General features: G+C 36.6%; 1 protein-coding gene across 1 annotated transcript in view; it reads right to left on the reverse strand.

Annotated features, from left to right (window-relative positions):
• ZNF804B (zinc finger protein 804B) overlaps window positions 1–10,839 on the reverse strand; it is a gene marked incomplete at its 5' end in the record, with an annotated part of 28,997 nt that extends 18,158 nt beyond the window's left edge. Inside the window, one exon of the mRNA XM_010168019.1 lies at window positions 10,696–10,839. Within this exon, the coding sequence (XP_010166321.1) occupies window positions 10,696–10,839 (144 nt within the window). The remainder of the gene's footprint in view (window positions 1–10,695) is intronic.
• Window positions 10,840–16,243: the final 5,404 nt, after the last annotated feature.

The raw sequence follows: 16,243 nt of genomic DNA on the forward strand, positions 1-16,243 counted from the left end.
AGACCCTAAATGGAAAGTGTAAATGCAGAGCAATGGAATGTGGCTGCACTTATACTTTTAAACATCAGTATTTAAGTGTTTGTTTTGAAGGAAGCAGTGCTAACAATCCATCAACATGCTAAGGGTTGAAAACAAGCAGAGAAACTCTAACTAGAAGCATAAAGTATCCTACAGGGTTCCAGGGGGTTTCTGTCAATTCCTCTGTACTTACACACTTGTCTAAAGAACCAGAATTTCTGCTCTGCAGGAAATTTTGACATTGGGGATTTCTTTACTTTTCAGTCTTACTGGGAGAAGTAAAATTTTGAGAACTTATTTAAAAAATTAAAATTTCAAGTTCTTCCGAGTGACTTGATGTAAATGCAGCTAAATAGCAATGAAACATAATGCCTTAAAGTTACAATTCTCATTATTTATCTCGAGAATAGTAAATATAATGTGTGCATATGTTACAATTAATATTTTAAAAGTATTTTAAAATACTTTACAATTATTTTTTTAAAGTATTTTTTAAAGCAACACTATTGAAACAAATTATTTCAATCTTTATGAACTGTTTCAAATTGATTGAAGCTAAATGATGTAAACCTTTCTAATAAAAAAATTGGTTTGATCTTCTCAGATTCCTGAAAAACCATTCTACTCTAAAAATAGCATTTCCTGGTAAAAAAGTGTTTAGTTGTCTTTTTTTGTTTGTTTGTTTGTTTTTGGATGGATTTTTTGTTGTTGTTCAGGTAACATTTGGTTTTGCTGTCCCACCATCTGTAATAATATAGTTGTTTGGTATTCACATGAATGTAATCTACATTCCTCTAGGTACTGCAATTTAATCTGAGAAGGTGCTTAAAGAGCCCTCTTCTTTGTAATAGCTCCTGGTGGAGCCTAATTATTATGAAATTGCAAAAGTTGTGAAATGATAATTAGTCTGAGTTACCTCCCTTATTTTTCCCTTAGAGACATGTTAGAAGATGTTAATTAATGCTTTTAACTAAGTAAGGATAAGAAATGACTAATCTGACCCTTTTTATTGCTGACTTGGTGATGAACAGATATATTTCTATTTTGCTTTTAAATATTTGTTTCCGCTATGAATAGCCCTTAAAGACCTACAAGACACATTGTCCATTTCCTCAAACACAAACATAGTTGATTAGCATGAATTTACAGCTCCACGGGAAAAAATTGTTCAGCTACATTGTTGCACATTAATTACTGCATGGAAGTTGCAGGCAGTCAAAAATGAACAGAAATATAATAGATGCAGATTCTAGACAGATGTTCATAGGGGCAGGTATACTTTGTGGATGTGAATGGGATTAGAAGAATTATTATTTTCCAGAGGAGGGAAAGATATGAGCAAGAGAGCACTGTTGTGAAGTTATGCAAAAGCTGACAGAAATATAAATTTTCTGTGAACATTCGAGGGTACAACATTTTACTAGCAAATCTAATTGCCCAGTATTTCCAAAAATCTGACTATGGCACAGAATTGTCCCAGGTAAAATACGTACACATGTTGTAACCTGCACAACAGCTTCTTTAATCTAGTTTAATAATACCTTATTCTACATTTAAAAAAAAAGGACAGGAACAGCCAACATAATTTATCTTGTTCATTAAACAATACAGGCACAACTCCAGCCTGTCTGCCCTAAAGGTTAACTGAAAATGAGAATAATAATTTAAACAGAAATATTTAGGTTCTTCATATCTATTCAGTTTTCTTAAGTAATATATATGTACTGCATGTATTAGCATTTTAGAACTGAGAATCAAAGAGGAATATGTTGATTTTAATAGCTACTTTTTACACAGTATGAAAAAGAAGTATGACTGGCTCAAAAACACTTTTAATTTGAACAGAATGTTTCAGAAAGCATTTATTTCAAATTTATCGAATTTACGTTGTAATTGTCATGTTAAATCAGTCCTAATAGAATGTTTTAATTAATTTGGTTTTGAGAATTTTTTCCTTATTCATATTTGAAATGGAAGCAAAGTTTGAAAGAATGGAAAATCATTTGCACCGTAGATGCCGAGTTTCAACCAGATTTATTGCACTGTGTGTCTAAATATAATTACATAAGAATATGTTTCTTCATGTACTGGATGGGGAATTATTGTACAAAATTAAACCCTAAACTGATATTTTGGGGTAGAATTTAATATTTTTCTGTGGTTTGGCATAATCTTTTTTTAATAAATCTAATCCTTCAGATTTCTTGCTTGTTTGAATAAGATGTCCATTACACTGCATCAACCATTTCTCCTGCTTGAAAAAATTGTTGTAAAACTTCAGTAATTAAAAAGTGTACCCTCTGAGAAGAAAGGAAAGGATAATAGCAGAGGTATTAATGAAGAGCACTTCCTCTAACTGACATTCTGGTTATACCTATTTGTTAAATGCCAAAATCTGATAATACACTTCTGTATTCCTTATATAATGAAATACTTAAGAAATATCTTACAGTCATTCAACCATCATTAACAACTATAAAATTAGGTGTCCCATGGGGGTTTTTCTAATTTAAAGGGGGTTAAATTGCTAATTTACATGTAAATTATCATTCATTCTAAAGAACACCAAATGTAATTCCATAGCGTCTAGCATTTAACAATTTAGCTTATCAAGATATTAAATTTGAAAGTGGCTCTGCATTATTTGCAAGAAGTTTTTTTGAGGGCTAATGATGAAAGGAATCTCATTATTCTAAGCAACCTGCAATTTAAAAAGGATGAATACTGCCAATTTATTTACTTTATCACTGAGTAATAAGAAAGCAGCAAAGTATCAGCAGAGCAGCAGGTTCAGCAATTCTTAATAAGGGCCACTGACCTGTACAGATTTGTAAGTTTAAAATAAAGAATTGTTTCTGGTGACATTTCTTTGGAATCCGTTGCCTTGAGTCATGCCCAATCACCAGAGTGTGCTCAGTGGTATTTGTTAATGCAGTTTCTGCTGCTCTGGAGCTACTCTGGTACATGCACTTGTAGTGTGCAATTGAAACATCTCCATGTAGCATAGCTATAAATACAAGCCTCCCCTCATAAAATTTAAGAAAATACTGTGTGATATTATAAATTAAAAATTCACTTTAAGATAATTTCATACTGGCAAAATAAATGTTCTTAGTATGGTGATGTTACAGAATTATCATATTGTTTACATCCTGCTTTTGTTCATATGCTATATACTACTCTTTTTGTTTAAATGCTGATGCCATCCTACATCGCTTTACGTTACCTTTATTTATATTAGTTCCCACGATGTGACACAACCTGATTGTTTCACTGCACTGCCACTTCAGCATTTCAAAGATGCTGTATTGCAGGTACTTTGAAGCACAGTAGCTGTGACGCAAACATGCTTTTAAAAAGGCAGGATTTTTCTATTTCTAAATAACAGAAAGAAGTGTTCAGGCCAAGAAAATAGTGTATTTTGGTCATATTATCTATCAGTGCTAAAAAAAGGAATTATACATGAGTAACAGTATCATACATTTCCTTCTTTGTGTTTTTCTTCAGACCCCAGATATTTTTACGTTGTGTAAGTCCTTTTTATTATTTTCAATACATTTTGTGCCAACATAATATCTGTGGTATTCTTGTTAACAGAATTAGAGTTGTGAAATGTGTTTTACATATAGCCTATCAGTTTCTCAGCTGTAAGTGTAATGGCTTAGACATCAGTGGCTCTAAGTGGTTGACACTGACAGTCTTCTCATCTGCTTTATTTGGATACTCCCTCTTATTTATGGATTATTTCTCCAGGTGCTTCCTCTTTTAACTGCTTTTCCTCTCTCTCTTGTGCATACCTTTATTTTTCTTCTGATTTCAGAGTGATGCCTTTCTGTTTTTGTAATTTGCTTCTCTCTGTCCATTGCACCTATTCCCATAATTACTTCCTAAACCTGCTTTTTCTCCTTCTGTTTCCCCCTCATTTCACCTCATCGGTTCTTTTGTAGCCAACAGATTTATCCCCTGCACAAGATGTATTCATTCTTTCAGTATGGTCCACCTTCAGTACTGAGTCAGGGAGTTTTCCTTAGGGAAAAAAACATGCAACCTGCAACTAAAGATTTTATTGAACGGCAGATACAAAAAAGTATCAGATTAGGTTGCCTAAAAAGCATTGATTCTGGTGCCTTATCACTCTGTTATTCTTGACTTTGCAAATACTACATATTTTTACTGTAATCTACTAAAGCAAGGATTCAGAAAGAAAATTTCAGCCCAATCTCTGAGAGCAACAGTAGCCAGGGTCTTAAAATACAAAATGTTTGGAAACCTTAATTCTAAGCATCACAGTCAGTTCTGTATCTAACAATCCAGTAGAAACCATGGGGTAATCTAGTTTGTAATAAAAACTAATTTAGGAACAAAAGAGACGACTAAAAGGAGTTAATTCTCAGGAATAAATTCCAAAAGAATGAGAAGAAATTTTTAAGTTAATTATGGGAAAGGTAGTGTGAGAAAAGGAATACTATTCAGCAAGAAACTATCAAAAACCTGCTCTTTGTGAACAGTTAGAGCAGGGCTAATTTTTGGGAGTGTGAACAAGAACACATACTACAAAATCAATGTATGATGAAAAGCTAAGAAAGTGCAAAACTATAACAGAAAATAGCTAATGTAATAAATGGCGTAGGCATAAGCAACAATAAGAAAATCACTGGTTTCAGAATGAGCAAGAGAACAGTGTGTCTTTAAGGCAAAAAATACTGAAATGATAGGATAGACTACAGAAATTAATTCTTCCTTTCAGCTTTGGTTTTCACATGAAAGAAGACAAGACTTATGCTAGAAATGTGAAGAGTATACTGTTTCCAAGGGATGAGAATGATGTGCTTAAAAGGAAAGAGCAGTGAAAATTGAATCACTATGTGTATTGTAGAATAAGGAATATAACAGTTAAGAATTCCTCAGTATCCAAATCACAAAAATTCAAGAGAAAATAAATACTGTGATAAAGCAGAAATGTCTGAGCAAGGATATACAGACACAGATGTTCATTCTAAATAGTTGTCTGATGGCAATGGTTAAAATATAAACTGGTAATAGATTTGCCTGAAGCTAAAATAAATGGGCATTTCACTGAAATTAAATAATAATTTGTAGAAAAATCTGATAAATTGTTAAACATATTGAATCATACTTTCAGTATTTTGATTTATGTGTCAGAAGCATCTAATTTGACCAGAGACACTTATGGTAAATGTTCTGAAGATGGAAAAAAGAAATAATAATTAATAATCTTCATCTCTAAAGCCCCTCTTGTAAAACATCTGAGCATCCTTCATTTTATGCATTTGAATATTTTCATTTATTTTTGTGGGGCTGCTTATAGGCACACATCTTAGCAAGTTCACAATTGTTTTCAGGACTGGACTTATTTTACACCTCCAAACTGCACACACGTAACAATTTGTGTATGTAACAGTTGCTTTTGAGCATGGCAACCTACTGATACCTAAAAATAGGAGGATAATAACTACTATACATACAAAATTGCTTTATCACTTCAAGTCCACTTATAAACCAGCTGTTTGAGGGAATAGAACATCATATTCCTGTTCCTCTTGCTCGACCCCTTTTATCTTTAATACAGTTCTGGTTCTGGCTTTCTTACTAGGGATGCGAACAATGTGAAAATTGTATTAAAAGTACGCATGCATTTCTTAACAAGCATCGAACCAATTTTTGTGAGGTTACAGGGCAGAATGCTGATGACTGCAGACAGCACCACTTACTAACTGACAACAAGAAATGCTGGAATCTTTTGTCAGTCAGGTTATTTTCTGAGGCTAAAGAAAGTATAGACCTCGTGCAAAACCTGGCCCTAAAAAAGCAGGCCCTTCTTAATGGCCAGTGTCCTGATGCAGAGAAACAGAAGCAAGGGCTGCAGGGAAGGACATTAGCCTTGTCCACGTGGGAGTACAAGAGGGACAGCAGATCCACCTAAATAGCAAGGGAAAAAAGCAGAGACTACACAAGCACACATGGTAATGGATCTTCATGCTGGTGTAGCTCTTTCTGTTTAACTAGTGTGTTCTTATAGCTAATGATACTTTGGCCAGAAAAAGGTTTCTTGGTGTTGCTGTGTTTGCCTAATTTCCCAGATCCCAAGGTGGAATCTCTTAGATATTGTCAAACACATTTCCTTTCCTCCAAACAAAAATTGTTTGGGTAATAGGAGAGATATACCTTAGAGCCAACATATGGGACTTACTTTTCCTCTGATAAACATGCAGATGCTGGAAAAAACACCCTAAAGATGAAGGAGCAAGATTTCAGCATAATACTAATTCCTGGAGCTTTCTCTGTGTTCACTTATCTGTGCATTTTCTAGGTGGTAGAGGCAATGCTAGCCAAAATGTAAGCGTATTTGCTAGCTTTCATGTTAACAGGAGCTAAATCTCTGCCTGAATTAGAATTTAAGTTCACAAGCACCATAAAGGCTTTACAGCAAGTGCCCACAGCTGTACACACTAAATCAGACTTTCATGCAAAAAATATACCCAAGTGCAAGTAGGCATGGATATAAATATTAAGATGCAGGTATGTGCATGTGAACTAGCGTACATTGAAAGTTCTGTTCAACTACTTAGGCAGTGCTGCCTGCTTCAAGAACATTAAAATTCAGATTTATTTTTTTTTAATATGAGAGAATGTGGTGCATTAGCTGTATGCCTAAATTTTGACAACAAAACTAAAAGACCTGTCTTGTCATCAGAAACCCCAAGATGGCAATACAGTCTTGTTTTTCTTTGCTGTTTATTTCTGTTATTATTATTATCATCACAAGTATTTTGTTGCAATACATGGAACAGATTTGTGATTTTCTCTTTTACTGACATCTAAAAGCCTTGCTGATTGCTAAGGATTATTTATAGAAAAACCGAAAGCTCCACCTATTTTGACATTAAGTGAATGGATAAATGCTATGTATGACCTGGAGGTATTAAAAAATTCCACTTAATAACGCTAGCCAAATAGACATCTCTGATTAAGTCTGTCTTTCTTTTATAGATGCATGTGACTTAACAACCCTGTTAAAAAAATCTATACTTCTCTGTTATTTTCAGCTTAGCATGTAACATACATCCACATATATTGCACTCGTAGGCAGCAGCCCATATTGATTACCTATATACTAATCACTTTTGAATAAATTCACATCAGGACTTTATCCTTTCCAGTGTTAAGATAGTTTTGACAGAGCTGAAGTAATCAGTTCTGATACAGTTAACTTCTGTTGCAGAGAACACAGCGAGCAAGTGATAGCAAGCATAGTTCACTTTGATGCTTGATGAGAGATATTGCAGATTTATCAAATGTGCTACTGCCTGTGACTACTGCAGAGGACTTTATAAAGTCACAGATTCCATAGGAAAGGAAAAACACAAAGGAAAAAAGCTTTTGATTTCAAGTGGGTTGGCCAGAGTGTGCTGGGCCAATGAGACATGTATGCACAGGGCTGTACGGTAATGAAAGATTAGATGCTCCCAGGAAAGTCACCCACGCTTCCGCCAGAGCCATGACAAGTATCAGGCTGAACAAGAGAGCTCAAGCAAAGCTGGGTGGGAGTGCAGCCTTTCACTCAAACAGATTTTACAAGTTCACTTTATCCAGCCTTGCACTGAAAGAAAAGAATTTCCAATAACAGGTAATATAATGAATGGAAAATATAATAGAGTAGCGTGTCAGGAAAGAAGTTGGCAACATTAATTAAGACTAATGCTGTCAGGACAACCAAAGAAATAAGAGCTACTTAATACTCAGACAATATTACTCAAAAATATATACATCATATTAGACCTCTCCAGGGTCATTACAGTGTTAGAAAATAATGAGGATATAAGCAGGGGAGATCTTTGAAGTTCTGTCAAAGTTTTCTTTGTATGCATATACATGCATATATATGTACAAATATATAGTATTTTTATACATATAAATATGAATGTATGTAGCATGCAAAGAGAAAGTCTCTTTGAGTATACTGCTTTAGAATAATCTAACACAGCAGAAAGACCAGTTATGGAAACAAGGCCAGACTGTCAAAATGACATTTTGCAGTCCTCTGAGGACAGGGAAGGCAATGGCTGGTATGCCGACATCTAGGTCCAAGACTCGGTACTTTCTGCTTTAACAACTGGTTGAAATCATAGATAAGAAAATGGATCACAAAATTAATTTTATAAAACCATAATATTGGCAGATTAGACTATGAATTCTTTGAATAAAATGTTTCCTTTGGAAGAGAAACAAAAGATTTACGACAAAGTACTCAGTGCAATATCATTTTTTCTGCCTTTATATCTTCTCTAAACAACATTGCCACTTAATACAAATTCAGTAGTATTAGCATTTGAATGGGAAATCACATGGGAGGACTACACTGCATTGTTACTGAGACATAAAGAGTCCCTTATTTTAATTTACTCTCCATTAGAAGAATGTTGCTTAGAGCATATCCGTGCAGATGACTACAGGAACCCTCAAACTTCTGCTTGGAAAAAGAAAGCATACCTTAGGAGAAAAAAGCTTTTCAGGTGGCTACTGTCCCTCTCAGAACAAACATCTTGAAACTAAGCTAACTAAACCCACAGAAAACTATAAATTAACTTGTTTTCTTTGAAGATTACTCTGATAATAGTAAGGACAGTAAAGACTCTTCTGTGACTGACTATAAAAGTCAGAGAACAGGGTGCATCCATGCTATCCCTAGAGGCAAACTAATGTTATTCTGACTTGGCTGAGCAGTCAAGAAGTGAGAGGAGAGAAGTGACTGAATTACCCTGTCACATCAGGAGGGTAGCTAGCTAATCCTGTGCTAACTGAGCCTCTGAACTACATCTGACAGGGCAGGATGGGGTGAACTTGTACTGCCAGTTAATATTCTGTATGTGCCGTGCATTTCCATGAAGACTCTTAGTTCCCAGTACTATATCTGACAGCTTTTAAAGCACTAAATTTACCTAAAAGTTAGAGAGTTTTATTGCTTAAATATTCCCTTTTATAATGGAAAGCTGCCAAAACTTCCCCTTGCCCAACAACCTAATCATAGATGGTGCATCAACCAGGCTGCTTTATTTTACATGAGCTGCTCTTTGCAGGGGGAGTGTGTGAAGAGGGAAAGGCACAAATGGATCCATTTGAGTTCAGAAGCATTTCTAATGACTAAAAAAAACCAGCTGAAGGGTGAAAAAAATTCTTTGTGCAGCAAATGGGGATTTATAGGGATTAGAGTCACATGCTTAGGATCTGGAAAAGCATTTGTTTTGTGTTATTACAACCATTTTTATGGATTAATTAACAGAATGGTGATGTAAGGAATTGCTTATGTTTTAATACAAAAATACATTAGATGATTCTAGATCTAGTTTGAGTGTGATGGGCCAAAAGAGTCCCATTAATACCCCTGGATAGCTGACTCTGGGCTGCTTGAGTTCAGCACGATAGGTGGGCAGGTGCCAGGCAGTTTGTTAATGCAGTGCTGTGATAGATGCACACAGAAAAATCCAGGCTGATTTACACCCTCTATACTACTGCAAAAGACAGTAAGATTGCTTGCAGTGAAAGTGAGGCGTTTTACTTCAGCGCTGTTTTTTTTTACTCAACATTTATTATTTCTAGTCCTCTGTTAGAAATACCTGCGGCTTCTAAATGATTCATGTATTTGCAAGGTAGCTCCTGACCCCCATGCACTCAGAATTGTGATTGTCCAGAAGACACTAATACCCTGGCAACTTGAAAGCACACAATACATGAGGACTTGAACTGTGTAAAGCATTTAAGTGTTAATAGAAAAAACAGGAGAGAAAGGTACATCTATAGAATTCTTTTACATATTCTAACTTCTTACATCTTAGATTAGCAGATACGATCTGTTCATCAGAGGTTCAGAAATGCTCATCTTTGAAATTGGTAAACAATTTTCTTCAAATTCTGAAGTGTTTATGTAAATTAATTGCATTTTCTTTCCATAATGCCAACTGAAATATGGATTTTGCTAAAACTGGATGAAAACTAGGATGCAGGAAGCAGACATAGAAGAATAATACGTATATATGGGTAAGATACCACATATAGATGTGATAAAGTTGATACAAAACCAATGACAATTAACATCTAGTATCTTTTCCCAAGATCCAGTATCTTAATGTTCAAAAAAGTAGTCTTTTTTTATATTATGTTCTGCATGCAAGGCAAAATATATTCCACCCTGAGAAACATTATGAGACATAGATTTCAGCTTCAGAAATATAGGCTTTAAAAAAAAACCCAAAACAACTGCTTTTCTGCCCTTGAAACAGCATGACCAGTTTGAAACAGAATGATCATATGCCTTCTGCATCCAAAAGAGGGATCTGGATATTTGCGGAAGGGATCCTTCCCCCTCCCTCTAGTTTATAAGTAATTCCACATTTAAATATATTAAATTCAGTGTGAATAATGCTATTGAGCACCCATCTAAAACTATAAGCAGTGATCTTTCAGTCAAAGGGGCTTAAAAGAAATTGTAATGGAGATTAATACAATTAATATTTTACATATTGTTTTAATGAGGCATATTGAAGTTGGAAACAACAAATGTTGAATTGCCTTCTACTTGAATGAATTTAGAAACCTCCCACAAGCAATGAGGGAGGAAGATGGACTACTGTAACATGCACAGATATTTGTCAGGTTTACCTGCTTGTGAGCATGGTCGTAAGAATTGATGTGGTTGTCAAATTCCTGGTGTTTGTGGTACTGCTTGTCACATAGTTCACAGTAGAAGTTAGCCTTCACATCCTCCAGAGCCTTGGCTGCAGCTTTCTCCTTCTCAGCATAGTCCTGTAAAGGAAGAAGCAAAGGGAGACACTTTGCTACAGATCGTGAGCTCATACTTCAGCAGCTATTTTTGTCAACCACACCAAGAACACTAGACTGAGTAGGACTGCTAAATCACCAGGGTCTGTCCCAGTATCAAAGGACACAGTAAGGAGGTTTTACTCTAAAGTTGGGTTTACTAAAATAGTTGCATTTCTTAAATAATTATTCTTACTACTTGTTGTAGGTATTGTAGTAAGAAAAGTAGAGAGGAAGGGGGTATAGAGGAATATGGTCAGGACACTGCCTAGCTCCTGGGTAGGAGAGCTGAGCAGCAAAGAGGACATAAGCCACCAGGTTGACGTATGCAGGTTTAGTCTGTTAACTGCTACAGCACTGTCCCAGTTTGTACCAACACATGTCTGCTCTTTTAGGTATTATTGCTCAGAAGATAGAAATCCATTTTAGACTGATACTAAGGCAGATTTTCTTTTGTGTTTTGCTTTCTGCCTTCTGTGAAATATTCAGCAGGGCCAGGCAGCAGCTGGCTATGGCTGGCTGAGATTTCCCTTGAGCAGAGCCACCTCAGCCTGAGCCTTTTCCGTGCCACCCTGTCCCTTCCCCATGTCTGCATGAGGGGACACACCATTGAGCCCACCCAAACTGAATTTAACTGCCACCAGCCTGACGCAGACCATAACCACTGACAAGAGCACTAACTCATGTCTAGATTCAGGCAAACACAGCTGAAAACAAGAACAGCACAATTAGTTCCTACATAGTCCCCCTAATGACTCAGGTGAGTGCTCTTTAGAGTGAAGTACTTTGATTTCAGTATATAATATTAGGTAAAAGAGAAACTTAAAACATAGGAACCAAAGTTACTGAGCTCCAAACAATATACTTAAACAAGGGGCCTGGTATTCAAAATTGGCAACAGCCTTTGCCAACCTTATTTCTTTTACAAGGTCTTTGTTATATTGTTGTTATTATTACAACACTTTCTTAAACATTTTACCTTAAAGAGCAAGCTTCTAACATGGAAAACGTGAACAAAAAAGTTGCTAAAAGCAATTCACTTTATATTTGTATTGACAAGTTGATATTACTTGAGTATGTGCTCTATATTTCCAGGGATTGCAGTAATTCATCATCTGCTGTACCATTTCAGACACCTAAAGAAAGGGGTACTTTCTGCAACCAGGCTTTCCATGCTATGCAGTCAGTAGTGCCTACATGCTTTCACTACCCTTTGCACAACAAACTCAGAGTACACCAAACCTAGGACATACTGCATATCTGGGACACCCTTCTCCTGGCACTTCATACTGCCCAGCATTGCTCCAGGGACCACACTAGGGTAAGAGGCAAAGTCTTTGGACAGAGCAGATCAACACAAACACACATTTGAGCCCTTCAGAGAGGGAAGGACTTTCTTAATGAGCATCAGTTTCAAGTCTGAGACTTGACCAAGCAGCTGGGGTGCTAGTTGTCAGTGTGACACACCAGCCTTCTAACAGCTCTGTGCTGAGTCTTTCTGCTCTGCTCTGCTCTTTATGCCATCAGGCTGGTGACAGTAGGTCTTTCTCATGCGGTAGTTTAGGGACTGCTGCTGCTAGTGAAATTAACTTCACCTAAATTAAACTGTGTAGAAGTTAGGCGTATGGTCTAAGGCAGTATCCTAAGATTCATCTCTAAGAAACAGAAAAATGATTAGCCACTGCCTAATGGTGATTAATCCCATCTATTTAAAAAACCTATTTTAGGATGAGATTAAACTCTCCAGAGGTGCTTTCTGTCTCCGCTCACCATTGCAAGGCTCTAAAATACTAGCCTGGTCTACATCCTTAATTCTTAGATTGCTGAACTTACAGATAATGACTTCTATATTGTATTTTTTTATATTCAATTCTAAATTGCCCCATGAAACTTGCATGAACCGACCCACTCGAAAACAGGAAATCAGAGAGGAATTTTGTGCTCAAATTTTGATTTTACATCTTACAGATGATGCTAATGACATGTCAGTCCCTCCCACAGTGCAAACATCCAAATAAATCTCTTTCCTTCATGCCTACGGCTCAGGTGGGTTAGTGTACTGTGGTATATTCAGACTGGCCAATTGTGAAATCCGGTACCCTGAGCTAACATTTCTCCATTTGAGAAGCTGCTCAGTAATGGTAGTTAATACTTAATTGTATCAGGAGGAAATACTCTCACAATCAAATAGTTAAATAGCTTTCATTAGTTATTTAAATCTACAAAGCCCATTAAAAAGTAATACTTTTCAGCTTATGCTTCAGACCCATTGTTTTGCTAGCATTAATTATTCACTGGGCCTTTGCTATAATTAAAATGCATAAATTAAAATGTGGATGAAATAGTATTAATTATTCAGAGATGTCTTCCCTGGAAGTCAAGTGTTGAGGGCAACATATTTTTATTCTAAACAGGTAAAAGTGTAAGTTTTGCACTCATCGGCAGCCAGCTAAAGCATAATTGTTTGTGGGTTTGTTTGTTTGTTTGTTTGGGCTTGTTTTGGGTTTGTTTTGTTTTGTTTTTTTTCCCTCGGCCTGAACTGTCAATTAAATGTTGACAGCTGCTCCACCTCTGCTTCTGCTGAAGGAGAAGTCTAATTGTTTGGGGTGAACACACCACATTGCTCTCTGTGAAGCACAACTGAAACTGCTGCTTGTGAGCATTCCAAACTGCCAACTTTATCTTTCTCAGCAGAAATTAATACAGTTCCCTTAGCATAAAGATGTTTTAAAATAGCAACAAGGCAGCTCCCAGGTGCATCCTAAGATAATCACAACTACCTCCATTGCCTTATTGCTTAATTATGCTTGTCTTCCATAGCAAAAGATATAATTTCCTGCTTGCTTATCGATCAGATGCAGGGAAATTGAATGCTGCATCACTTACTTCAGAAAGGTCATGGATTTTTCTTTCTCTACAAAGGCATAAGAACTTCTAGCACTTCAGTAAATTGTGCATAGTCAAAGGAATTTTCATATCCAGACTACTAATATAATCTCCCTAGGACTGTAGACTTGTGGTCAATTCTGGCATAATAAGTGCGATCCCGTCAAATATATTCAGTAGAATTACTTCTGTAGAAAACATATGTGATCATGAATGCCTGACTACACTAATGAAGACACAGGAAAGCAGGAAAGATCCACCAATGGTAATGAATTTGTGTGTCACAGTCTCATAAACTTTATTCTGGATCATATGCTACCTACAAATGACATATAGCCTGAGTAAATATGTATATTTAAAAGATAAGTTAGCAGTTCTGTCTGAGTCATGTGTGGAATAATTACTGGAGGTAACTTAAAAATCAGAAAATGGCCACTAGGGAAAGGTATAATGTCGAAGAAGATCCCAGGGGAAAAATGCAACTGGTATGCGAAGAATCCTCTCCAAGGTTGTTTCCTGGAGAGCAAGGTTGCTGTTTATCAATATGGAGGAGTGGTGAAGACTCCTCACCCAAGCCCTGTAATCACTGCAGAAGAGGCACACAGTACCAAGAAGCCGATAAGGTATCTGTTTACGACCCTGGACCGACCATCTGGCACTCCTTAGAAAAATACCTCCCTTTTGTGGACCTTGAATTATAGCTACACAAAAACCACACCTCCAGCTCACAGCCCACCCCCCCTGTCCTTCTTCCTCATTGAGCATACACTCTAAGTTTTGGTAACTTCTGCCTTAAAAGGGAAACAGAAGTGTTTCCACCAATCATGGTAAAGTATGACTAGAGTCTCTCAAGCTCCACTTTGAAGGAAAAAAATAATATAAAATGGCCCAAAGAAAGGGGGGAATTAGGGAACATACCATCACGGACAATTCAGGGAAGATACCATTGCAGACCTCTGACCTCTGGGACCAGCCAACAGGATGAGCCTCTCTTCCCCCACCATAGGGATGCCTTTGGGTAAGATTAATACTGCCCCAGAGACTTTCTCGGGGACTTAGAGATCTCTATAAAATTCCTTTTTTAACTTAGCATTTTTCAGTAATTTGCAACCTTAATACTTGTATATACCTCTGCAGACAGTAGATTATCACCAGCAATCCACATGAATCTCTATTATTCCTGTTAATTTATTAAAGTGCTTTATTCACTTATTGAATTGCTGCACAATTTCTCACTGGGCATGGCCTGAGAGGCCAAGAGAGTCCAGAGATGGTGACTGGATGGCAGGTGCAGGACACTATTGAGTGAATCCAGAATTAATGCACCTGGACTTGCAGTGCCACATCAAACTGTACCTGTCTGTAACCAGCCACACCAACCCCCCTGTGCCCAACAGGACACCGCTCATTTCTGCAGGTTTAGCTGTGAGAGTCCATAAATTGTGGGTGCAGGAGTGAAGCGCACTATCGAGTGAATCCGCTGTTGTCGGACTCATAGTGCTGAACTGGGCATCACCCAGGATCTAAGCCCAGCTGCCCCCAGCTCCTCTAATATCTAAGGGTAAGCTGGAATGCAAGGGGGTTTATTTCCTCCTAATTGCTTTAACACCCCTTTCATGCAACACCATGGACGACAGTAATTGCAAGCTGATGTAAGGGATGATACAGTCGTTATAGGTAAGAACTCCCAGAAACCATGGGTTAACCACCTTCTATGTTGCTTTATTCAGATACTGTTTAAGGATAAATGAGTGCAGAATATACCTGAATGCATTTTTTTTTCCTAGAAGCCTGCAAAATGGTTCCATAACATAGATTGTAATTATATTCACATCAATTTGGCCCACAGAGGCACCTAACTGTAATAAATATTTATATATTGGATTAATTTAAAAAGAATACTTCTACTGTGCATTAGGCTGGAAGTGCTTTTACTTAGCAGCTACTTTTGCAGTACACTTCTTATTGTGAAAATGCAATTAATGGTATCTGACATTTCATTTTCTAATATAGCGAAAATCAATAAAAAATCCCATGTAACCGAGTTTTCTAGAATGTTGCTACTGACACCTAGTCAATTAGAAATCATTTATTAGATCCAGAGTCTGTAAGAGATATTTAATAGACTGCATAGCCATTAAAGTATGCTGATCTAGACAAAGCAATACCACATTGCCTGCCTCAGTAACCGATAATATATATATCTGCTATGTTCAAATGGATTAAGGTGAAAAGTAGGTCACTCGATACAGTAGAACTTCCAGAGGCAGTTTTATATAAACCCATAGATTTCTACAAATGTAGTGGAGTAAATGATAGTGCTTGTAAACAGAACATGAGAAAAATATAACTTTATTAGCCCACTTTTGGTTACCTATTTCTAAACTGTAATGCAAAATTAGTGACAGAACAGCTAACTTAAATTAATGCAGAGCTCAGTAAGTGACAGACTGCTCCCTCTTTGGGGACATGAGCAATCAGAGTTAGAATTTGATAACTTAAA

The sequence above is a fragment of the Antrostomus carolinensis genome, unplaced genomic scaffold (genome assembly GCF_000700745.2).
Source record: "Antrostomus carolinensis isolate BGI_N321 unplaced genomic scaffold, ASM70074v2 scaffold1380, whole genome shotgun sequence".
NCBI lineage: Eukaryota > Metazoa > Chordata > Aves > Caprimulgiformes > Caprimulgidae > Antrostomus > Antrostomus carolinensis.